The 26,767-nt window shown below is 37.1% G+C and overlaps 1 protein-coding gene across 9 annotated transcripts in view; it reads right to left on the bottom strand.

Moving 5' to 3' along the window:
* Positions 1-904: 904 nt before the first annotated feature.
* ATAD2B (ATPase family AAA domain containing 2B) overlaps positions 905-26,767 on the bottom strand; it is a 125,126-nt gene continuing 99,263 nt past the window's right edge. For 8 of the 9 annotated variants that reach the window (XR_014842404.1, XR_014842400.1, XR_014842403.1 and 5 more), the window contains 6 exons: positions 19,262-19,384; positions 15,897-16,034; positions 11,132-11,815; positions 8,328-8,455; positions 7,898-8,026; positions 905-4,389 (listed from right to left, as the gene is read on the bottom strand). Coding sequence is in view for 2 of the 9 variants with exons in the window: in XM_021087780.2 (XP_020943439.1) it covers positions 4,348-4,389; positions 7,898-8,026; positions 8,328-8,455; positions 11,132-11,815; positions 15,897-16,034; positions 19,262-19,384 (1,244 nt within the window). In the remaining 7 variants the exon portion in view is untranslated. Of the gene's footprint in view, positions 4,390-7,897; positions 8,027-8,327; positions 8,456-11,131; positions 11,816-15,896; positions 16,035-19,261; positions 19,385-26,767 lie in introns of those variants that run through there. The other variant, XR_014842396.1, reaches the window with a different exon arrangement.

The following is a 26,767-nucleotide window of genomic DNA, read 5'->3' as shown; positions in this document are numbered from 1 at the left end:
AGAGGCAAAGAGCAAATAAAATGCCAACTCTCTCTGCAATCTTTCATTTTTCCCCATTCCTAAACAGAATTAGTGTTTCCCTTCTCAGAACTCTGAAGAACAGTGTTCTGAGTTACAGCCCATAACCCATTGAATTGTTTCTACTAGCATCTGTACCAACATTTTATATATATGTGTGTGTATACAGACACACACACACACTGATGTTATCTACCAACTACTTACTAGTACCTGTACCAACAAGATGTATAGATATATATATATGTCAACAATCAAAATTAAAAATCATACAATCTGCAAAATGAAGAAAAAAAGTCTTACTCAAATTCAATCAGTTCCTTTTTACTGTGATTTTTTTTAAAGGGAAAAAAATTAAAGACTTATACTGAAGAAAATTAGTGTATTAATCTTGGGATATGAAAAGCCGTCTCACGGTAGACAGCAGAAACACAGCAATCTAAAGCCAAGGACATTCTAGTCACTGAAAGCAATAAGCCCCTCAAAATTCTGGTATGAAATCTCTCCACTTTCAAATTCTATTTCATATTGTTCAAAATATGCTGATCGAAGAGAAAACATTACATAATAAATGGGTCATATTACTTGATTTCCTATTATAGCATCGTCTTCCAACTAGAAAAACAAATTTCGGATGTAATCTATTTGCTTCTATACAACATCTTTTAGACAGTCTTCAACTGAAATTAAAGCCACACTTTCTCAACAGAAAAACTTTTTGCTATAAAACAATGAGGGCTACTAAAACCTAAAACAATCAGGTAACAAGATTTTTGGCATGCTTAATAAACATCACTATGCCCTAGCTGCAAAACAGATGAATTCAGCTAGAACAGTAGCACTGCATTTGCAGCCAAAGTAATCATAATTAAGCTAAAGACAGGCATGTTTTTCTTGTCATCTTTATTCAAGTATTTCACAGCAGTTATATTACAAATTACAGTAAATGTTCAAAATTCCAGAATTCAAAAATTAAATAATTTATGTCAAACTAATGTAAAATGAAGTCAAATGCAAAACATCAATTTAACACAATTCTAAATTAAACTACAAACCCAAAATAGACCATAGTTGATGAAGTCTACTTAATCTACAAAGTAGACATACATGACCGAAACCAAAGAGGACTCCCAAAATCTAAATAACCAAATGTACAAAATACAAAAGATGCAGGTACAAGTCCAAATTCAAGCTTACAATGTGATTACAAATAATAATTATAATAACAGTGGCATTCAGCTACGGGACCTGACATTGAAGATACCTACTGAATAGCACCATAGCTGAACCAACTTAATCAAAAATGGGAAGATATTACCACCCCACTCCCTAAAAATAAAATCCAGTAAACCTACAAATACATTGGCATATGAGAAAAATCAAGTCATTAAAGGACGTAAAACAACGAAAAAAATTAATCACAGGTGAGATTCAAGCTCAAAAACACAATTAACTCCACAGCCATCAGTTTCAACCCTAGTGCGGTTCCATCATCTTCAAAAGGCTCCTATGGTCCCCACAGCTGAGCATTAACTATTGTTGGGCTGTGCTGTGATACATATTTTAGTGATCTGAGAGCAAGGTTTTACACAGGAGCTTATCATTTATAATGCTCACAATAGGAAATAAGAACAGAGGTCAATTTGTACATAGTTTTGCCAATGCTATACAGCAAAAATTAAGAACTTACAGAAAGGTAAACAAAATTGAGTCCACTTGGATAATTTCACAAGCTGCTTTAAACTATAGAACCACCAGATATCGGCAAAATAAGCATAACTGGTATAGTGTGTTTCTTTTGCGGGGGAAAGGGGAGTTGGTACAATTCCAGCTCATTTTTCTCCCCTTGGCATTAGATTGGCTTTCTCTTTAAGACCTAAACTGTTCAAAGTGGCAGTTCCTATCATACTTGAGGTTGCCTCCTATTTCTCCATCTACATCAAGGTTAAAATTAAAAAAAAACTTGATCTTTTGGAAGCATTTTAATGCTGAACATAAATAAATTTCCCTTGTCAAACTCACTGATGGCTAAAATCTTAATTAACTTGTACAAATTTAGTAATCTACTAAGAACATGTGCATTTTTTTTCCCCATTCACAAGTGCTGCTGTTACTTGAACAGAATGCTTCTGAATTAGAGTAACTGGAATAAATATTTAAAGAAAAATAGTGCAGCAAGAACCTGAGACTTGCAAAAAACCCTTTTACCAGAAACTTGCTACAAAAAATCTGCTACATCTTATTTCATCAAATCTTTAAATTCTGTAACAATTTCCATCAAAATACAAAATGCTAATGTATTAGACAGTAAAATAGCTTGAACTGGTATGATGGTAATAAATACTAAAGAAAGCATGAAAATCCTCCCAATAATCAAATTAGAGGTTTCAAATAACCTCCCCTTTAAAATTGGTTCATCGTTAATCGCACTTGCCCACCTTAAAAATACAGTGTGTCTACACGGGTAGCATCTTGAACGTGACTAACTGAATATTACGAAAACTTCATAGACCAGGTATAAAGAAAATAAGTGGCATTATTTAAACATTAAGCTATAATTAGGAGGTGTAAAATGTTAATGCAAAAGCAAAGAAGCACTTAAGATTACTGCAGTAGCCTTGGCCAAAGCGTGCTTTCTGCGCTGGCATCCAGCACCCTACAAAGAGCCAGAGACGAGGAGACAAGTACCTTAGCTTCAGCATGTAAACGGTGGCAAAGTGAATACACAACTCTGTAACCACTGTTGGTTAACTAAAATACAAAAAGCTGAGGTAGCTCAGTATCTCTGCAGTAGTCCAAGACCATTTGCTCTAATTAAAACCCAAACTATATGTGTTGCATATATTGGAAAGACACACCTGCAGCTAACAACGGCTATAATGAATGAAGCTATCAAGCCAACTTGTCAAAATTTTCTATTTTTTGTTTAAAAATCATCTGATAAAAAAATGTCACTGCACTCCCTTTTGCCTCTTTGCAACTGCCTAGACTGTGTCTCCAAATTTGTAGAAAGTTTTTGTAAAACTAGTAACCCATAATTAATTTTACATAAGTACAAGTCACAGAAATCGCTCAACAAGATCCAAAACAAGTTTCAATCAAAATGAATAGTTGTGAAGGTAAGCTTATGATAAGAGATTTAAAACATTAATACTGCTATTCAAGGACCATACCACAGCTCACTTAGAATTATGCATATAGAAAATGAATTTTATGGAGCTTCTGACAAATTCTTCTCTTTTCTGTCCATTTGGCAAGTCCTGGCTTTAAACCAAAACAGTAACAAGTTACTATACATGAAAATCATTCTTCTCTGGGAACTTACACATGAATAACTATTAAATTGCCATTGACAGAAGAAAACAGAATGTCGTGATCTATTTTCTGGCCATCATTGTCGTCAATACCAAAAAGTGTGTGTGTGTCTGTGTGTGCGTGTGTGTGTGTGTGTGCGCGCGCGCCTGCATTTTGGTGGACTGTGTGTTATTTTTTATTGTTGCTGTTTAATTCCATGTTTCTTAAACAGAAACACCAAAAGGAAAACTTACCATTTTAGCATATTATGTGGCTTAACAAGTGTCTTGATTGAGTTTTGAAAACAAGATAGGCATTTTATACCAAAACACTGGTTGCCTCTTAATGATACAGAGTATCAAAACTTATTTTCAAGGTTGTGACCAAAGAAAACATTCTATCTCATTTGCTACAAACAAGCCCATCCTTGTGTTTAGCCTTATCTTTCTCAAATGAATAAAAAGGCACATTAAAGGCAGTTCTAAAGAGCCTAATCTAATTTCATCCAGTTTCTTCAGTCTCCCACCAGAATATACCACAGCCGACTTTAAAACAGGCTTTAGTCCATTACCCAGAGGAAAAAATAAAAACAAATATGATAAAAGGGATAGAAAGGAGGGGGGGAAAATAGGTTGCCCACTGTTTAAACAATTCAACACAGTTAGAACTGCCCCATCCAGTTTCCTCCTGTTTGCTGGTCTGCTCCCTAAAAGAGAAGTCCCCAAAAGAGAGTGCACAAAAAGAGGAGCAGAAGTGAGCGCAGTTTCTGTAGCACCAAAATCTCCAATCTGTGGGGTTGTATTTTTTATTTGTGGAAAATACAACATGTTTCTGAAGTTCTGTTTGGTTCTTGTAGGCTGGTTGGTTTCAGGTACCTGAGACAATAGCACCAAATTCAACAGAGAGAAAGAATGAGCGAGAGAGCACTTTACACCAAGGCTCTGCACATAATTGGTGCAATTTGAAATTGAATGGCTCAGAAGACTGCTCTGTCAGGAGCAGATTGGAGAGGATAAACCACTCATCTTGAAAAGTTCATAGGAATGTCTCAAACATATGAACTGTTCTTTCCATCTCCTATAAGGGGGAAAAAAAGTGCATGTCATCTATTAAAGCAAAGACAAAAGGCATTACGGGAAAATTCACTTCAAATTAACTTTCTAGAGAAAAGAATTTTAGATACAAGATTAAGCTTTAAATACATTCCTGATTACAATACCTTAGCTACTGTGTAAGACTATCTGCCCTAGACACTTCTAAATGCCTACTTTAAATTTTTTTTGGGGGGCGGGGGGAGGCGCACTTGCAGCATACAGAAGTTCCTGGACCAAGGATTGAACCCACAACACAGCAGTGACTGGAGCCATAGCAGTGACAATGCTGGATCCTGAACCCACTGAGTCCCCTACTCATATTTTATATGTAGGCTGAGGATGATGCTAGTAGCATTCAATGAGTAATTATTACACCAGGTATTATACTAAGAAATTTATATACATATATATATATATAAAAGATTTGCCAGGTAATAAAAGGCAGAGTCAGGATTTGAATACAAGCAGCCTCACTCCAGAGCCTGTACCCTCCCTTATTCGTTATATTCAACTAATTCCCAAAGCAAAATGAAGGTATGCAGAATAGTAAAACTTGTACCCAAAGTAGAATGCACCCTGCTCCCAGTGCTCACTTCAGAGTTGAAATTTAAAAAAAAAAAAATCCATAAAGAGTCGATACTTTCACCACCATGAATGCCACTCACTGGTGATTCTGCTATAGATTCCTTCCCTCCTTAAACAGGGCCCCTGGATTGCAGGATTCCAAGACCCATACAGAAAGATATTTTAGGAATTCCCATTGTGGCTCAGCAGTAACGAACCTGACTAGCATCCATGAGGATGCAGGTTCAACTCCTGGCCCTGATCAGTGGGTTAAGGATCCAGTGTTGCTGTGGCTGTGGTGTAGCCTGGCGGCTTCAGCTCTAATTAAAACCCTAGCCTGGGAACTTCCATATGCTGCATTGCTGGCCCTAAAAAAAAAAAAAAAAAAAAACAAAGATGTTTCACAGCAGAAGAGTTTTCAATCCATTCAAGTTAATCAGATGTCAAGCATGTGAACAAAGAGGTTCTAGAATTTAAAGAAAGTCAAGAACTCTATCTCACAAATTATATTCAAATGCGCATATGTCAAACACATCTAAGATATTTGGTTTTTTCCTTTCCCTTTTTAAACACCTCCAAAGAAATTATATCCTACACCCTCTATAGAACTCCTAGGCCACACTAACAGATTATCACCTGATTGAAAAGTTCTTATAAATGATTAATTGAAATTATTCCTGATAAATGTTTCATCATATGTTAGTGAGTAGGAGAAAAGCCAAAATATACAATTCTATCCAAATTTTCAAATACATAGTTACACTTTTATACACACATTATGGGGAGTTCCATCGTGGTGCAGCAGAAACAAATCTGACTAGGAACCATGAAGTTGCGGGGTCAATCCCTGGAGTTGCTCAGTGGGTTAAGGATCCAGTGATGCTGTGAGCTGTGGTGTAGGTCACAGACAAGGCTTGGATCTGGCATTGCCATAGCTCTGGCATAGGCTGGCAGCTATAGCTCCGATTAGACTCCCTAGCCTGGGAACCTCCATATGCCACGGGTACAGCCCTAAAAAGACAAAAGACAAAAAAAATAAAATAAAAAAATATACACATGTTATATACATTTAGACATCTTTAAAGGCTGGAAGATATTCCAAAAGATTAATACTGATTAATTTCCTCTAGATGGTGGGATATCAGTAATGTGTTTATTTTTACATTTCCGCTTTCCTATTATTTCTATATATTGTATAGGGACAGTATGGATTTGTAAAATTGTGACTCAAAAATTTGATTACAAAATAATTTTTATTTTTTTATTTTTTAGATCTTTTTTTTGTCTTTTTAAGGCCGTACCCTCGGCATATGGAGGTTCCCAGGCTAGGGGTCTGATTGGAGGTGTAGCCACCGGCCTCAGCACAGCCACAGCAACACTAGATCCAAGCCGTGTCTTTGACCTATGCCAGAGCTCATGGCAACGCCAGATCCTTAACCTGCTGAGTGAGGCCAGGGGTCAAACCCGCAACCTCATGGTTCCTAGTCGGATTCATGCTGTGCCACACTGGCAACTCCCAAAATAGCTTTTAAATGCTCTCTTGCTTTGATTCAAGTCCAATACAAGCATACCTCAGTAATACTGCAGGTTCAATTCCAGACAACCTCAATAAAGCAAATAAAATTAAGTCACACAAATTTTTTAGTTTCCCAGTGCACATGAAAGTTATGTTTACACTATAATGAGGACTATTAAATGTGCAATAGCATTATGTCCAAAGAACAATGTAAACTCCTTAACTTTAAAAAATAATTAATTGCCAAAAAAGGCTAACCATCATCTGAGCCTTTGGCGAAGTCATAATCTTTTTGCAGTAACATCAAAAATCACTAGTCACAGACTGCCATAACAAAAATAATGAGGAAGCTGAAATACTGCAAGAATCACCAAAATGTGACACAGAAACACAAAGTGAGCAAATGCTGCAGGAAAATGGCAGCAATGCCACGAATCTTCAATTTGTAAAAACCGCAATATCTGTAAAGCACAATAAAGCAGAGTGTGTCTGTATTCCTTACACACAAGTAAAATGATCACACCCTCTACACATAAATCTTTAGCATACTAGAAATGCTCCCTGAGAGCAGAGACGTGTTTTATTCATTTTTTGTATCCTGAATACCTAGCACAGTATTTGGAACTGTAGGTATGCAATAAATATTTAATAACTAAACCACCAGATAAGCAAACTAACAGGCAAATGAACAAAGGGAGTCTAATTAAGTCATTTAGCCATTTAGAAGGTAGGTGAGGGATTATATTTGTTCAGATGACCTCAAAAAAGAAGTGTGACTTAAAGATGTAAGTTATATGACTAGACACGTAAGCTTGTATTTATAAGAAACCTTCTTAGGGCCTAGAGTTGTATAGAAAGGAATGGATCACCTCTAAAGTGGTCTAAGCACAAAGACCACCACTCCTTCGTGTGGCTATTTCACAAGACTAGATCTAATTAAATGAGATGACTTTCAAGTTCTCTTCCAATCATTACTAGGGTGGCCAATAAGTCTCACTGCCCATGCCAACTCCTTTTCATCAGGAGTGGCTGCCTAGGAGGCAGCGGCAAACTAGACTGTGAGGCCACGCTCACTTTCAATAGGTCCAAGTGATGACACTTAATCTGTGATGTCAATAATTAGCAAGGGGGGAGAACTGTGACAAGCTATCCTGTGTATCTGCCAACCCAGGACCGTGAATTTCTGTGGTTTGATAAACAAGAAATCCCAGATTACTTCTTTCCTGAGACAAAACAGTACAGAGAGGACATCTTTATAACTCCTAATGATTCTTTTAATCTTAAATCTTCAAACCGCTCTTCAGTTACTTGGTGAAAGATATAAACTAAAATAACTTTTTTTTTCTTTTAGGGACATATTTGCACATAAAAGCAAATATCTGTTTATTCCACAGATGAACTAAGCACTTACCTCTACAAGTTGTGATTTGTCATAATCTTTACGGTGACGGTAGATGCATTGACTAAGAAGAGAATATAACCTCTCGAGTTGGTCAACTGCCAGGTTGTTGCTTTTATCTACCAACAAATCAAGCAATTTCTAAAAAAAATTAAAAGAAAAAGAATAAAATGAAGTTTGATTTCATTGCTGAAACTGAAACCACTCCATCCAAATGGCTAGGCAATAGACACAACATGCTATAGTGTAACAGTGACACCCAAGTTTAGAAGGGCTTAGTTTACTACCAAGACCCTTCTCATATTTCTAAACCCCTCAAAACATACAGACTCTTTTTCATTAGAAGCCCTAAAGTACTTATACTCCTGGGTTAAAGCAAGAGTATATCAAAACTAGTTTTATTTCCATTCATTTGAAACTGCCTGGGGAGAGCTAAGCTTACCTTCAATCTCTCATGATCAACTATAAGAGGTGGCACAGGCTCAGATGGCTCTTCTGGAACCAGCTCCAGGCTTGTTGTTTTCGCTTGCTCTAAAATTAACTTACGATATTTCTTTACTTTAGATGCACCTGCAATCAAGAAAAGAAAAATGCACTGCAGCAAATAAAAGTTAAGGAAAATTAGGCTTCAAAAATTACACACTCTTTTGCCCACAACAAATCCTTTTTGGAATAAGGGTATAATTCTTTAAATACTAAATGATTTTTTAAGGAGGATAAGAATAAGCAATCAAAGTTAAAGAGAACTAAACCACAATTATGAAAGCCAAGTCATACTAGAATATCATCTAATAAACATTACCTACTAGAAGGAAGATAAAAGCAATCTTCAGCTCTAAGCACTAACTTATGAACAGCCTTCACTCTCTGTATGATAATCATCATTTCAAAATTTGGAACTATCAGAACTAGGAGAAAGGAATCAACCTGGGAAAGCGCATACTAACAAAAATCTGAGGCAAATCTGTCTCATATCTGCCTCCCAATTCAAAACGTTTTCCTCAATATTGCCTGAAATTTCTTATTTTTCTGTTATACTGCCTAGAACTCTATTAGAAATCGACCTATGTTTCAATATTTTCTCTTTAAAACCCTATTAAAAATCCTTCCCTACTTTAGAGGTAATTAGAATAATTACTTTCCTCCCAACATGTACTGAAAGAACAACTGTTCAGGTGGCTGAGTATAATTTGACAGCATCAAGTACTCTGAGGGGTAGAGGGGAGGGAGGCCATTGAGCCCTGTGCTCCTCAGGCAGGAATACCCTTAAGAGGAGGCCAAGTGGCAGGAACACATGGACAAACTTGGATTGTTTCAGAATTTTACACAGGACCTGGCCCATGTTCAGGGACACTAAGGAGAACCTTCCTCCTCTCTCCCGCATCAATCCTCCTATTCCTAAGTCTGTCTTAATGGATAAACAAGGTCCTACTGTAGAGCACAAAGAACTATATTCAATACTCTGTGATCATAATGGAAAGGAATATGGAAAATAATATGTAAAACTGAATCACTCTGATGTACAGCAGAAATGAACACATTGTAAATCAACTATACTTTGATAAAATTTTAAAAAAAAATTCCTTCTCACCAATGCCTACTACATAGATAAATAATAAAAGAACCAAAATGTTGCCTTTTAAAAAATATACCATGGTATAGCAGATAAATTTTATATTTCAGACAGCCTTTAGAGTGAAAATCTTTATTTACAGTTCAATTACCATAGCCAGGAGTTTTGCTAAGACCATACTGATCTTCATTATTACATCCCTGGGCTTCTAGAAGCCAAAAATCGTGAATTAGGAACCACTACACTAGGTTACATTGCCCTGACAAGTTAGAAATGAAAACTCGAGGTAAAGCTTTTACGTAACTATCTTTAGAGCATTTAGATCACCAGTTCAACATAATACTCATTTAAACCTTTTGTGCAAGCTTACTAAAATCTCACAGTGAAGTAGCACAGAAAAGAACTCCTCCCCCTACCCGTTCTGCCTCATAACATGGATTTCTCCCTTTTTCCCATTCCATCTCATTTATTTCTTAGCTCTAGCTTCAATATATTTTTAAGTTCTGTCTATATGATAGCCCAGAATAAAAAATACTCTTAAAACTACTTTCTATTATTAAATATTGAAGGAAAATTCTCAACAGGCAGCATTTATGAAGTTTATAAAGAACGATCTCTCTTTATCCACTAGAAGAATTCTAAGACTTTGAATAATACTATCCTACTTTTTAATTCTACTACAAGTCTCAAAAAACTGGCATTAAAAAACTTTTCTCACATAGCCCAAATTCCAGGCTAACATTTACATTCCACACATTTAAAAAGCATGATACAATTTCAAGACAACCTGGTATAAGAAGAATGCCTGTTCAGGAATGAAATGTACGTTGGACAGGGTAGATTTCTAACACACCCTATCCCACTATAAACTAAAAATAGTTATAAACAACAAAGCAGGGCCAGAAACCCTCAACTCCCCCTTTCTGCCGCTTCTTAGAAGAATCGTATATCCAAAGGAAGTCAGGAGTGGCCAGAGGCTCTGACTCTGTGAGAATAAGGTAACTTTGACAGTGAAGATTCTGCTGCTTTCTTCTACCACTGGCCTTATAAAGTAATAGAGTCTCTTAGGCTAAACATCCCTCAGACTCAAATAATAATGACTGCCTGTATGAATATACCTTAGTAGGTAGTAAGAGAGGCAATTAATATACATGACTTATTTAATCCCTGCAATGACACCATTCTGTAGTTTAGAAGATGAAAAGACACAGGGTTGAAGAGTGTAAGTAATCAGCTCAGAGTCACATGACTGTAATGAACAGGAGTGGTAACTGGATGTGGGTCCATGACTCTACCACATCAACTGCTAGAGTATTAAGTCTTCTCTCGCCAACCACACCCTACCCCACCCCAAGAATCCTTCTGTTAGAAACCCATCTTAACACCTGTGGATTTACTCAGCTTTTAGTCATAAATCCATTAGGACAGGGATGATAATCAAGCAGGAAGCAGAAGGGTAAGCAGCCAGGAGAGCAAAGCATTCTGAACCATAAACCCCCTGAAACATTTGCCACAATTTTTTATGTACGTGTACACTTTTCTAGGGAAAGGGGTGAAAACTGCACCAGATGCTAATATTTATCAGCTATTGCTAGTGAGGACTAGACAAAATATGCACTTAATTAACTCTGGAGCTTAAACCTTCAGTAAAAACTTTAAAACATTAGCTCTACCTTCTTTATCCAGTTCTGCATCTTTAACCTCCACATCAGGGCCAGGTTCTAACTTCTCATTATTGCTACATTCCAGTGCCTCTAGTTTTTCAGGATCGTCTCCATGATGTTCATTTGAAGTTTCTGGTTTTTCTTTTGACTGGTCCTCCAGAAGACTCCTTTGTTCAGAACTACATTTATCTCCACTACCACAGAAAGAAACTACTTCAGCTTTGCCATTCTGACACTCCAGAACTGGTATTCCTTCAAAACTGTCAGTGGAGGCCTCACCATTTAGACAGCTTCCTTTAAGGAAAGGCTCTTTCCTAGATGTCTGTTCTGGATTTAGAGAACTGCTGCTGTTGATGAGTAGAGACTCATTTGAACTTTCCTCTTCAGTAGATGCAAAGTTCTCTTTTGTGCCCGCTCCACTGTTAAGCCTCTGCCCCTGGTCCATGTCCATGATGTCACACGATGATTCATCATTGGTCATAGAGAAGTCTCCAGTCTCTTCTCCATTTTCTTCATGGCAGTCAGTGCTTACCTCAAACTCTCCATTCTCTAGCAATTTCCTGTCCTCCATATGATTCTCATAGTCAGCAAATTTGGTGTCCTCTTCATCTTTTTTTAAGTTATTGACTTTCCTTTTCTTAATAATTCCTTTACCCCACTGTGATCGCCGCCTTGATTTTCTCCGAACTCGAACTATTTTGCAAAGAAGGAAAAAATATATGTAGACCTTGGAGTGCAATACTTGTTTTACAAATGTTTATTAAACAAAACCCATGAAGAAAGTAAACCCATACTATCATAACACACAAACAAAAACTACTTAGCTCTTGATATCCAAGCTGACTAATCCTCACAACTTAGGGATGAACTCTGAAGAATAAAAAAAAATTTTATTCCCTGTATGTTTACTCAGGACTCACTTTTCATTACTTCCCTACTTTCTACTTTATAGCTGTTCCTAATTCCTAACACGGGCAGGGGTGGGAGGGGCAAGCATACAATATACACATTTAGGGAATTACATTACTAGGCTGCCTGGAAGGTTTGGGGCAACAGCCCTGGATTTCCACCAGGAAGATGAATGCTTTGTCAGCAAGATTATCCAAAAGCTCTTAAACCATGAAAAGAAATTAAGGCATGATACAGAAATATGAAAACAGAATGGTTACAGGTATCCTTACAAAGAAACTTCTATTGACTCTCCTTCCAGAAGAAGAAATCACCCGCAGTAAGTATGATCATGGATAGAAGCTCTATGAATGTTAGATAGACAATTTGGTTAGCCAGCTGTTAGCCGCTTCTACCACAATTGGTTCATTTAGCAGGATCAATTTCCTGTAAAGTTGTTATTTGAAAATATGTAGAAACATTAAGCCCTTTGCTATCAAGGCAGCAACAACATTAATAAACACTGAAAATAAACATTTGGTCAGTTATGTGAAATGGGAGATCAATAAAAATTATGAGAACTATACTCTTAGATGCTAAAAACTATCATGAAGAGTTCCTCTTGTGGCTCAGGAGGTTCAGAACCCAACACAGTCCCTTGAAGATGTGGGTTCGATCCCTGGCCTTAGTGCGTTAGAGATCCAGCATTGCTGCAAGCTGTGGTGTAGGTCACAGATGCGGGTCAGACCCGATGTTGTCATGGCTGTGGTGTAGGTTGACAGCTGCAGCTCTGATTCAACCCCTAGCCTAGGAAATTCCATATGCAGCAGGTACAGCTGTAAGGAGAAAAAGAAAAAACAAAGCAAAACAAAAAACTATCATGAGCTTTATGAGTAAATAGCTGGTACTTCCAGGTAATGATGGACCCAGGAATCTTTAATTTCCCATATATGTATCAAAGGCAGCTGATTATTCAAATCAAGCCCATTGTCCCTTAAATAAGCAAAAAGCTAACTTTTATTTTACAATGTGGGACAATTGCACAAAGAAACTTAAATACAAAAGTTATTAAAGCAAACTAGTTAAGCTAGAGACCTCTCACTTCTGGTGTCTAAGACCAAATCCTAAATACTAGTTTACCAAAAGCCATCAGGGTAAAAATAACTCATTTTTTTCCGAAGGCTATAAAAGTAATGTCAAGTCTGGCTTAATTTAAAGAGATAATATGTATTTTTAATATGTCAATGTTGAAAAGCTTCCTGGGCAAAGACATTTTCAGAAGAAAATACAAATATGAGATGACTTCGTGTAGATTTAATCCAGTTTAAAAATTGCTTTTGAAAGACAAATAGAAATAGAATATGAGCTTATGATAACTCTCATTTCTTTATTCCAGCACTTAATATAAACTTGTGATCTATCAATAGTATATAGTATGTTTACATTTTTTTTCATCCTTCCATCTTTAATCCTTACTGAGTCTCTATAAAGAAACCAAAGTATTCACAAGAAACGGACAAATTTTGTTACAAATATTACTCCTTTCTTATCTAAAGATATATCTACTAAAGGTTTCTACAGTCATTTCCAAAATTCAAGTTATTTACCACTTAGCTCAAAATTTATTTTGCCTTCAGAACTGTACTATCATTACAATCATCTCTCCATTCCTTTTTCCCCTATTAATTTCTATTTTTACAATTAACACAGGGTAATTGGAGATGAAATTTCTATATCAATCTACTTTTAAAAGCACAAACTAAAGCGATGGACATTCATAAGTATTCCATTAACTATGTGAAAAACTAATCCAGGCTACATTAAAAATGAAAGAGAAGTATTCAGCTTGCTCTTTCTCTAAAAGGTAGGACTGTTAGGTTTTACTAACTGACAAGCCACTCCTGACATTGTATCCCTGCTTATTTTCCAATAACCAAAAGTACAAGAGGTTCCCCTTTTCTTTCCTCACTAAGCCATGGAACACTAGAGCAAGAGACTGGACCCTGCTCAATCAAGAGCCAGCTTAATTACTTGATATGTATTAGTAGCTTAAGCAAATGCTAGGAGACCTTCTTATTTTTTTTTTTTTTTTGTCTTTTTTGCTATTTCTTTGGGCTGCTCCCGTGGCATATGGAGGTTCCCAGGCTAGGTTCTAATCGGAGCTATAGCTGCCAGCCTACGCCAGAGCACAGCAACGTGGGATCCGAGCCGCGTCTGCAACCTACACCACAGCTCACGGCAACGCCGGATCGTTAACCCACTGAGCAAGGGCAGGGACCGAACCCGCAACCTCATGGTTCCTAGTCGGATTCGTTAACCACTGCACCATGACGGGAACTCCTAGGAGACCTTCTGAATCAAGTTTACTTCTAATGCTTTCATGCCAGCTAAGAACAAAGAGACTGTGCCCACTTGAAAGGAGGTCAAACTAGAGAGATCTCCCCTCTCCTTATGTAATCATTTCTAATGCTTGGTATGATTTTTCTAAAATAAGAGAAATTGATTACATAAGCTCCATGAGAATGGGGATTTTTGTTTTAGTCACTGCTGTACCTCCACAGCACCTGGCATGTGGTAGTATATTTTTATAGAACTAATCTGTAACACACCAATTTTTTTTCAGGAATGCTTCTTATGAAAAGTCCATTTAGAGGCACAATCTTTACAATCAATTTTTATAGCATCTCTGAGCTTGTTTCCAAAACTAAGACTTTAGAAAAGCAACTCTTCCTTAAGGACATTTAGATTTATGATTTAAGTAACTTAACGTAAAACACACAAATGATGAATCACATATGCCATCTACTGGTAAGAAAAAACAAAACCCATATTTGTAGATTAAAGTAACATTTTGAGACTTAAAGGAAATTTAAACTACTGGAAGCCAATATTCAATAAATTTAGTAAACATTTTTATCAGGTGCAGAGAAGGTTTAAATTATAGTACCGTGTTACATACCATGATCAAGGTATAACTAGGACAAATAGCCTAATCAGTTTCATGGAAATAAATGTACCATTAAGTCCTTCAAATTTTCTCACACATGAATGCCACTTGTCACAAAGAGAACAAAATTTTTAAAATGAGAATGATTCATTCATTCAAATTCAATGCCACTGCTGAAAGAACATATATGGCCATCTTTACAGATGGGACAAATTTTCTCACACATGAATGCCACTTGTCACAAAGAGAACAAAATTTTTAAAATGAGAATGATTCATTCATTCAAATTCAATGCCACTGCTGAAAGAACATATATGGCCATCTTTACAGATAGGACAAAATTACCATCTTTATATCAGAAGAACATACACCTTCCAAAGATGGCTATCTTTACTGAAACATAAGGATTACATTAAGAAGATGCTGTGTTTATTAACACTTGTCTTTCAGAAACTTTACATATCACCATGAATGGAGAAAAATGAGCAAAACCTAGAATACAATTTCCCTCTCTAAATATACCTCACTTAAAGAAGACTGTACAGATTTTTCTCAGAAAAATCAACTTCCCAGTTCAATTCAGTCACTTTCTTAAGCCAGAGTTTCCATTTCCCACCATATCGAGAACATTCTACTTAGCCTACAGCAAAGGGTTGGAAGTAGGGTGGATAAAAAGTCTTCTTGGCGCCACAACTCTAGCCCAAAACCAAAGTTTAAAACTGAAAACATTCAAATCTACAAATTTTCAAATATTCAATTACAAGAGCAAGTATTGAATGGAGATAGGAAAAAGCAAATAAGGTTAAAGAAACACATTCTGATTCAGCATCTTACCCCACAAGCTCTTGACAGTCCTTTGGTGTGTGCACCCAACTCCTAACACATCTGCCTCACTCACAGTCCTTCTCACTACTGGCTAACATGATCTCAAATACTCACATGCACACTTATTTGCAGAGCTGTGCCAGACATCCATTGGATTTCTTTGTTTGTGCCGAAATGCCTCTTCAACTCTCGTTTCTGTCTTTCGAGCTCCAGTACCATGAGGATTTATTTGTTCTGCTGTTACTGATAAGCCTGCAAGCAGAAGATAAGCAATACCTATTTAAATATTCCCAGCTACATAAATCAACAAGGTTAAAAAAAAAGTCTACAATATGGAACTGAGTTTTAAAGTCAATTAATTATACTCAGACAGTTTGTAATTCGCATGAAAATAGTCTCTTCTGTTTTAAGATGGGAAAGAAACTAGGTAGAAAATCATAAAAATAAAATGGTAGGCCATGCTTATTTATACTTAGTCCCCAAAATGCCCTGTCCTTACTCATTTTATTTTGCACAGGGATACATCTCACATTTTTATGATGGTGAGACAATAAGATTACATATTGTCTAAAAGTCATGATTTCTGCCATCTTAGAAAGTAGAAGCATTTATTGAGCCACTAAGCCCCATTAACATGAACTGTTTTTATCTGATATTAGCTGCCTGTCACACCAACTGTATAAGTTTGGTTTTCCTGCCTTGATCATAAAAGTAACCACTCCAATTCAATTTTCTTTACTAGACTTCATTTTTCTATTCAGCCCTTATACGCTAATGTTTCTAAGGGCTGTCTCTGGAATCCCTTTTCGTCTTACTCTCATCTACACCTTCCACCACAAGTATCATTCATGCCTTCAGCTTCTACTGGCATCATATAATTAATCTCAAATTACATCTTCAGTCTAAAAATCTCTTGAGATTCTGGTCCATATCAATTGCCTACTTGATATTGCCAACAGGATATCCTAAAGAAAGGTCAAATTACAGATAACTAGTTTATCTTTTCACACACACAAAATCTGTTCTTAAATATCCCCTCTCTCTACTGGTGGTATTAGCATCTACTAAGCCATTCAACCAAGTATATATGGCAGCCAATTTTGACTCTTTCTTTCCTTCACAATGTCTTCCACCCCTGCTGTATCTCTTTTATATTAATCCTACCCTCATTCACACTTCTCTAATCAAAACTTTTTTTCTTCCAACACCTTTTTTCCTCCAAACAGCTTTACTGAGGTACAATTTACATAACATAAAAATCACTCATTTTAAGTATACAATTAAAGGATTTTTTTTGTAAATTTACAGAGCTGTGCAATCACCACAGCAATTCAATTTTTAGGTTAACTGTTCCAGGCAATTACTAATCTACTTTTCCACTCTACAGACTTGCCTTTCGGGAGCATTTCATATAAATGGAATCATGCAATATGCGGTCTTTTGGTGACTGGCTTCTTTCACTTAGCATAATGTCTCTGAAGTTCATCTATGCTGTACCATGTATCAGAACCTCGTTCCTTTTTATAACTGAGCAGTACGCCATTGCACAATACACCCTGTTCTGCTCACTCATTTATTGGTTGGTGGATATCTGGGTTGTTTTCAGTTTTTAGCTGACGTGAATAATGCTGCTATAAACATTCATATACAAGTCTTTATATGGATATATGTTTTCATTTCTCTTGGGTGGATCTCTAGGAGTAGAATCACTGGGTTGTACGGTAAATGTTATGCTTAACTTTTTAGAAATTTGCCAAAATGTTTTCAAAGCTAGCTCCAAAAGCTTTTTAACTGGCCTCTCCTCTTCCTACCCTGCCACGTTGAGATCTTGCTATTTCCTGGTGTTGAAGCAATTTACCAATCCATGCTACTGCTTAAGATACTTCAATGGCTCCTACTGACTATGACAATTGTTCTCAAACTTTAGTGTACATAAAAAGCACTTAAATAGTTTGTTAAAGTGCAAATTTCTTGGCCTTACTGCTCTCAGAGAATCTAATTCACTAGTTCTAAGCTGATGTAGTAGCCCCACATATTTGAAAAACACTGACCTACAAGATAAAGTCCAAGCTTCTTAGCATGGCACTGATTCATTCAAATATTTATAGAAAGCCTATTGCATACCAGCGATAGTTCTTGGGACTGCAGCAGAGCTATGAATAAGACATTCACAGCACTGACATTGTAAATAAAGAGAGAGACAACAATAAAATGCCAAGTGCTATGGCGACCAGAGCCTATATTAGATTAGATGATCAGTGAAGGCCTCTCTAAAGAAGTAGAAGAAAAGCGACTCCATAACTTTGTCTTTGTCTTTTTAGGGCCACACCCACGGCATATGGAGGTTCCCAGGCTAGGGTCCAATTGGAGCTGCGGCTGCAAGCCTACACCACAGCCACAGCAACACCAGATCCTTAACCCACTGGGCAAGGCCAGGGATTGAACCCTCGTCTTCATGGATACTAGTCGGGCTCGTTAACCACCAAGCCACAAAGGGAACTCCTGCGATGTGACTCTGTAACTTTAAAGTTGAACTCGGCTCACCTCTTGAGCTCTATTTCTCACCATTCTGTACATCTTTAGCAAGACCAAATGGTTTGCAATTCATCTAATATAACACATTATTTCATGTCTCTGGGCTTTTATACACTGTGTGCTATGCTTGCAACATCTCCTCCTTCTCTGTCACTGCCTTCCCTTCCTCTACTCCGCTAGAGACAACACTCCTGTACGCACTCCCCAAACTCTGATCCAGATTGCTGAGTTTCCTACCAGGAGGTCTCTCCTTTGTGTTACAAACATGCTTCAATAAATGCATATACCACCTTGTACTTAATTTGACACTTCTCCCTCTCCTACCAAAGTGTGAATTTCTCAAGGACAGGATTATACATTGAATGAACAAACTACATTTACTAATTCTGTTTTTACATTAACAAAATTACACATAAATTTCAATAGTTTAAAAAAAAAGTATTCCTCAAAAAAATTTTAAGTACCAGTATTGGCTATAAACTGATGAAAATAAACCCTCTTTAAATACGAAGCCTACACAAATTCTTTAAGAATAGAGATCAAAAATTAACAAAGATATATTCCTAAAAAGAAATTTCACTAAGAGGCACCTTATCTCTATAATTTGCACTGTCACACTAAAACTGTCAGAGAAAGCAAAATTTTTAATTATCTTTGAGAATTTACATAACATATTTTAATATTAGAAATTAGGTAAAGGCTGGAAGTTCCCTTGTGTCATGGCAGGTTAAGGATCTGGCATTGTCCCTGCAACACCTCAGATCACTGCTGTGGTGGAGGTTCAATTCCTGGCCCAGGAACTTCCATATGCCATGGGCGTGGCCAAAAAAAAAAAGTAAAGGCTGTGCCTCAAAATACATTTTCATAATACCAGCAAATCTAATGAAATGTCACTCAATGATATACAATGACCTCTTGGTACCTGTAGCAAGTTCATAACTTACCTCTTTTTATTCTTGCTTCCTTAATTTCTTCACAGAGTTTATTAAATTCTGGATCCAATTCAGCTGCAATGATGGCATGTGCAGTGTCCTTCAGAGTACAAGCCCTGTGCCGAATTATTTTATCTGTTAAAAAAGTTGGTATACATTTATTATACATACAAATGAAATAACATTAACAAAGAGTATCTTTTTTTGTTTGTTTGTTTTGTTTTTGTTTTTTAACAAAGAGTATCTTAAAAAGAAAAGTAAAAGAACAAACATTTATTTGAAAGTATTTCCAGGAGTTCCCATCGTGGCTCAGTGGTTAACGAATCCAACTAGGAACCATGAGGTTGCGGGTTCGATCCCTGGCCTTGCTCAGGGGGTTAACAATCCGGCGTTGCTGTGAGCTGTGGTGTAGGTTGCAGACGCAGCTCAGATCCCGTGTTGCTGTGGCTGTGGCTTTGGCCAGTGGCTACAGCTCCAATTAGACCCCTAGGCCTGGGAACCTCCATATGCCACACTAGTGGCCCAAGAAATGGCAAAAAGACAAACAACAAAAAAAATAAATAAAAATAAAAAGTATTTCCAAACAGAAACAGACTTTGAAAACAAGCTTACAGTAACCAAAGGGGGAGAGTTGGGGAGAGGGATAGATTGGGGGTTTGGGACTGCATATGCACACTACAGTATATGGAATGGATGGTCAGTGGGGACCTGCTGTGTAGCACAGGGAACTCTACCCAATATTCTGTGATAACGTTACTTCAAAGATATAAGGCTTTATTTTATATTTTTTGAAAATAGAAGTGTCTGGGAGTTCCCGTCTTGGCTCAGTGGTTAACAAATCTGACTAGGAACCATGAGGTTGCGGGTTTGATCCCTGGCCTTGCTCAGTGGGTTAAGGATCTGGCGTTGCTGAGAGCTGTGGTGTAGGTTGCAGACGCGGCTCGGATCCCGCGTTGCTGTGGCTCTGACGTAGGCCGGTGGCTCCAGCTCTGATTCGACCTCTAGGCTGGGAACCTCCATATGCCGCGGGAGCGACCCAAATAGCAAAAAGACAAAAAACAAAAACAAAAACAAAAACAGTGCTCCCTATAGCTGTGCAACTGCAAGATATTAAAAGTGAAGTAAATACATCAAGGTCACTTAATTTATAACAGTATTTAGAACTAGAATCCTAGTTGCATAATAACATCTGCTTTTTCATCTCTAGTAAAGAAAGGGTTTAAAGATGTATTTTATTTATAACTCTTGTTATTGGAAAGTTTAAGAGTTCATTGAGGAAACTGTACAAAAACAAACAAGCAGCACTCAAAAGGCAACGCACTGGTACATTTCCTTCTAATATATTTTCTCTAAACATTTATTTAATAAACATTGTCGACAGAACCAGCAACTGAGTCAGGTGACAGCTATACAGCAATGAACAGAACAGAAAGTCTCCACTTTCAGTGAGGTTGTCAGACTCATATAGGAAAGAGGTATTAACCAAATAAACTCATACACACATATAAACACCCCCTCCCATCCCTCCCTCACCCCACCCCCATCAAGAAACAGTAATAGCTGTGATGAAAATCTACAGGACACTGGCATGGATATCAATTTCAAACAGGCAAGTCAGGAGAGACCTCTCTGATTTAGTGGCATGTAAGCTGAGACTTGAAGCATGCCTTGGGACAGCAGCTGAAAAGGGGAAAAAACCAGTGCAGGTTCAAAAATACCATGTGAGAAAGTTCTCGAGTAAAAAGTTCTTAGAGACTTGAAGAAACTGAAAGATAGTCTGTGTGGCTACAATACAATAAACAAGAAGGAAACAGGAATCTGACCGTATTGAAAGGATTTTAGATTTATCCTAGAGAGCAATGAAAAGTCTTAAAGAGGGAGTTCCCGTCGTGGCGCAGTGGTTAACGAATCCGACTAGGAACCATGAGGTTGCAGGTTCCGTCCCTGCCCTTGCTCAGTGGGTGAACGATCCAGCGTTGCTGTGAGCTGTGGTGTAGGTTGCAGACGCGGCTCGGATCCCGCGTTGCTGTGGCTCTGGTGTAGGCAGGTGGCTACAGCTCCGATTGGACCCTTAGCCTGGGAACCTCCATATGCCGCGGGAGCGGCCCAAGAAATAGCAAAAAAAGAAAAAAAAAAAAAGTCTTAAAGATCTGAGCAGCGAAGTAACGTGACTTAAAGGAACATCTTCAAAAGATCTCTTCTGTATGTTATCTGGAGACTGAATTAAGGGGGTCGGAAATAAAACCACGGAGCATAATCAGAAGGCTCTTTTTAAGTGAGGACAACCAAATTGAATCAGGGTAATGGCAGTGGTGGTGAAGGAAAAGATTACAGATTTGAAAATGCTCTCAATGACACAACTTGGAGGTGAAATGAGATAAATATCAGGGATGATTCCCTAGCTTCCCATACGAAAAATGGAAGAAGTACCACTTATAAAAATACAAAAAAAAAAAAAAAACCCTAGAAAATAGGAAAGAGGAAAAAGAAGTTAGAGATGTGTATTATTTGAAATAGTTTTAATGTGACTAAAAAAATATCCAAGTGGAAATAACACGTAGGCAAATGAATATAGATCTCAACAATTTATGACCAAAAAAACCCCGCCATGTATAATCTGCAAGTATTACTTAAATTACTATATACATCCATAACATTATCACTATATTCAAGATAATAAACTGACCATCAGCAAAAGCTTCCTGTGCCCCTCTGTTACCCCTCCCTTTACCCTTTCCACAACCCTCCATTCCCAGGGAACCACAGATCTGTCTACTGGTAGGTACTACAGATTACTTTGTATTTTTCTAGAATTATTACATAGTATATATATAAGGCTAGCACATTATAAATAAATATATATAAATGGAATTATAAAGAATATATTCATTTTTGGTTTGGATTCTTTCACTCAGTATAACTGACATTAATAACTGTTTCATATAACACTGTACAGCAACTACACTTCAATTTAAAAATTAATTTATAAAAAGTAATTAACATACCTATTGCTATTGTTTCCATCAACGCTTCATTCCTTTCTATTGCTGAGTAACATTGCACTATTGGATATAACAATTTGTTTATCCATTCACATGCTGGTTGACATTAGGGATGGTTCTGGATCTTGGACATTGTCTGGGGCTAGTATTGCATTTCTATAAATACAACTGAGTTTTGTATATTGACTTTGTATTCTGCAACCTCATTAAACTCACTTGTTCTCAATAGTGTTTGTAAATTCAGATTTTCTATGTAAACATCATGTTGCCTACAAAACAAAGACAGTTTTGCTTCTTCCTTTCCAAACTGGATGCCTTTCATGTCTTTTTCTTACTTTACTGCACATGCCAGGACCCTGAGTATAATGTTGGATAGAAGTGGTAAAAGTGGACATCCTCACCATGTTGTTGACCTTAAGGGGAAGCATTTGTCTTCTGTCGTTAAGCATGATGTGAACTGTAGCTTTTTGTAGATGTTCTTAATCAGACTGAGGATGGTCCACTCTACTCCTAGCTGGCTTACACTTTGTAATCAGGAACGCATACCGGATCTGTCAAATGCTCTGGTGCAGTGACTGAGAAAATCATTTCTTAGTCTCTTAATACTAAGAATTAGTACGGATCAATTTTCAAATTTTAAACCAATCTTGCATTCCTGGAATAAATCCTACTTGATCACAAGATATTGTGTTTTTAATATATTAGATATAATTGCCAAAATTTTATGTTCATGAGGGATACTGATCTAATAGTTTATTTGGCCTTTTTTTTTTCTTGGAGTATCTTTTTCAGAGCAATATTAACCTTATAAGTTTCCAATTTTCTGGAAAAGTTGGTATTGAATTAGTATTATTTCTCCTTTCAATATTCAGTAAATTAACCAGTGAATCCATCTAGACCTGAAGTTTTTTAATGGGAACATTTTTAAGTATAAATTGAAATTTACTAGAGTTCCCATCGTGGTTCAGCAGAAATGAATCTATCATCCATGAGGACACAGGTTCGATCCACAGCCTTGCTCAGTGGGTTAAGGATCCAGCATTACCGTGAACTGTGGTGTAGGTCACAGATGCGGCTTGGATCCTGAACTGCTGTGGCTGTGGTGTAGGCCAGCAGCTGCACCTCCAATTTGACCCCTGGCCTGGGAACCTCCATATGCCACAGGTGCAGCCCTAAAAAAAAAAAAGAAAGAAAGAAAAGAAAGAAATTTAAATGCATTCACATTATACATTTCTTCTTTTATAAGCTTATTTTGTTTTTAAACAAATTTGCCCAGATTACCTAAATTGTCAAATGATGTTCCTTTATTGTTCTATTAATATCTGCAGAATATGCAATGTTACCTCCTTCATTCTTGTTAATGGTAATTTGTGACTTTTGTTACCCTGATCTTAAAGATAAGATTTACTTATCTTCTAAAAGAACCAACTTATGGTTTCATTGGTTTTCGCAATTATTTTTCCTGTTTTCTATTTTATTGACCTGCTCAGATCCTTATTATTTTCTTTCTTTTGCTTACTCTGGGTTTCATCTGCTTTGTTTCCTAGTTTCTCAAGCTGGGACCTGATGTCACTGATCTGAAACATTGCTTCTTTTCTAATGGAAGTATTTATTGCTAGCTATAAATTTTCCCCTTAAGTAATGTATTAGCTGCATCTCACAAATTTTTATATTTTCATTTTATTCATTTTCAAAACTTTTAAACTTCTCTTTTGATATCTTCCTTGATTCAAGTAGTTATCAGAAGCACAGTATTTTGTTTCCAAATATTTTTTGCCAGACAATCTTTTGTAATTGATTTCTAATTTAATTCTATTGTGGTCAGAGAACATACTCTGTATGACTTGAATCAATCTCTCTCTCTCTCTCTATATATATATATGTGTGTGTGTGTGTGTGTGTACATATAGGTGTATATATATATGTACATTAGGTATATATATATTGCCAGCACCCATTGCATATGGAAGTTATGGGCCGGGGATTAAATCTGAGCTGCAGCTGTGGCAACCCGAGCTGCTGCAGAGACAATGCCAGATCCTTAACTCACTGTGCCATAGCTGGAACTCCTGAATCCTTTTATATTTAATGAAAACTTATTTTATGGCCCAATATATGATCTATTTTGGTAAATATTCTGGTGCATTTTAAAAGAATGTGTATATATGCTGCTACTAATATCACTTAGGTCAAGTTGATGGATCGGGTTGTTCAAGTCCTCTATATCTTTACCGATTTTCTGTGTACTAGTCTTATATAGCTTATATATCTTTTTCATGCTTTGCTATTATTTATTCGTAGCTCTATATTTAAAAATGGGTTCCTTATAAAGGAAATACTTTTTTGAAAAGATAGATGCACTCCAGTGTACACAGCAGCATTTACAATAGCCAAGATACAGAAGCAACGTAAGTGCCCATCAACAGATGAATGGATAAGGAGGATGTTTTATATATATATATATATATATATATATATATATATATATATATATATAATACTATTCAGCCATTTAAAAAAATAAACTACTGTCAAAAGTTTAAAGTTACTTTAAATTTTAACTGCTACAAACAAAAAACTACAATGAACATATTTGAGTAGCTATGCCTTAAGCTGACAATACTTGCAGCCCATGCAATACCACAACTTTCTGCCACTGGCTTTCCATTTCAGTTTGAAAAAAGCTAAAAAGGAGGTAAGATTAGATATAAAATCAGGTTGGAGTTCCCGCCATGGCTCAGCAGTAACCAACCCTACTAGTATCCACGTGGATGCAAGTTTTGATCCCTGGCCTCACTCAGTTGGTTAAGGATCCGGCGTTGCCGTGAGCTGTGGTGTAGGTTGCAGATGCAGCTCAGGACCCCACACTGCTGTGGCTGTGGTGTAGGCCAGCAGCTCTGATTCAACCCCTAGCCTGGGAACCTCCATATGCTGTGGGTGTGGCCCTAAAAAAACAAAAAATAAAAATAAAAATAAAGCCAGGTATCCATCACTCTGCAATAACTCTGTGATCTTTTTGCTTTTTTAAACACATGCTTCCCATCTACATTCCATTCCCAATTAAAGGGGGCAAAATTAATTAATTAATGAAAAAAGAATTACATGAAAATTTCCCACTGATCTGAAGGACATGGAATTTATTCTAAAGAGCATCGGCATTTGTAGAGGGAACAATGCTTTTTACATATGCCTGTTATTACAATTCTTTTTTTTTTTTTTTTTTGGTCTTTTTGCCATTTCTAGGGCTGCTCCCACAGCATATGGAGGTTCCCAAGCTAGGGGTCGAATCGGAGCTGTAGCCACCCGCCTATGCCAGAGCCACAGCAACGAAGGATCCTTAATCCACTGAGCAAGGCCAGGGATCGAACCTGCAACCTCATGGTTCCTAGTCGGATTCGTTAACCACTGCGCCACGAAGGGAACTCCCTACAATTCTTTTTAATCATTTTTAGTTTAGAACAGTGTCTAAGTTTATACATAGCTTAGAACTATAAGCTTAGAGAATATTCAAATTAGAAGAGATGTCCAGGAGTTCCCTTCGTGGCGCAGTGGTTAACGAATCCGACTAGGAACCATGAGGTTGCAGGTTCGGTCCCTGCCCTTGCTCAGTGGGTTAACGATCCGGCCTTGCCGTGAGCTGTGGTGTAGGTTGCAGACGCGGCTCGGATCCCGCGCTGCTGTGGCTCTGGCATAGGCCAGTGGCTACAGCTCCGACTGGACCCCTAGCCTGGGAACCTCCATATGCCGCGGGAGCGGCCCAAGAAATAGCAAAAAAAATATATCAAAAAAAAAAAAAAAAAAAAAAAAGTCCAAATCTTGGATCTTTGTGTTTTTTTTGAGGGATGGGGGAGTCATCTTGGATCCTTATAAGCATGTGATGAAAGTGGAGAAGTACATGTGCATAGTTCTGGATGTAGTTGTTCAGAGACCCTCTCATAGTCACCAGACTTAAAATCCTTGCTTTAAAATTATACATGAATAACAGCTATATATTTACCAGTTCTTTTACTTTGTCTCATACTTTTAAATCTTAAGATTCTCCAAACCCATGAAATTTAAAAGTAATATAAGCACACAAAAAAAACAAAAAGACAAAAAAAAAAAAAAAAAAAAAAAAAAAAAAAAAAAAAAAACCACACACACTGGCTTTAAAGTTAAGACAGATCTCAATTCACTCAACTCACTGTGCCATATATTTGGGGGTCTGTGCACAAAATTACATAACCTCTCTGAGCACCAATCTCCTTATGTCTATAAAAATAAAGATATTACCATCTAGCTTTACCTTCAGTAAAAAGTAATGGCTATTAGGCGTTCGAGATGTGGCTCAGCAGTAATGATCCTGACTAGTATCTATGAAGATGCAGGTTCAATCCCTGGCCTTGCTCAGTGGGTTAAAGGATCCCACATTGCCATCAGCTGTGGTGTAGGTCACAGATGTAGCTCAGATCTTATGTTGCTGTGACTGTCGCAACCTCATGGTTCCTAGTCAGATTCGTTAACCACTGAGCCACAA

The sequence above is a fragment of the Sus scrofa genome, chromosome 3, assembly GCF_054392235.1.
Source record: "Sus scrofa isolate SSC_HxYL_T2T_F1_AM1 chromosome 3, Sscrofa_HxYL_maternal_Yorkshire_Landrace_v2.0, whole genome shotgun sequence".
NCBI lineage: Eukaryota > Metazoa > Chordata > Mammalia > Artiodactyla > Suidae > Sus > Sus scrofa.
The sequence above is the reverse complement of the archived record's forward strand: the minus strand, read 5'-3'. Positions and strand labels throughout refer to the sequence as shown.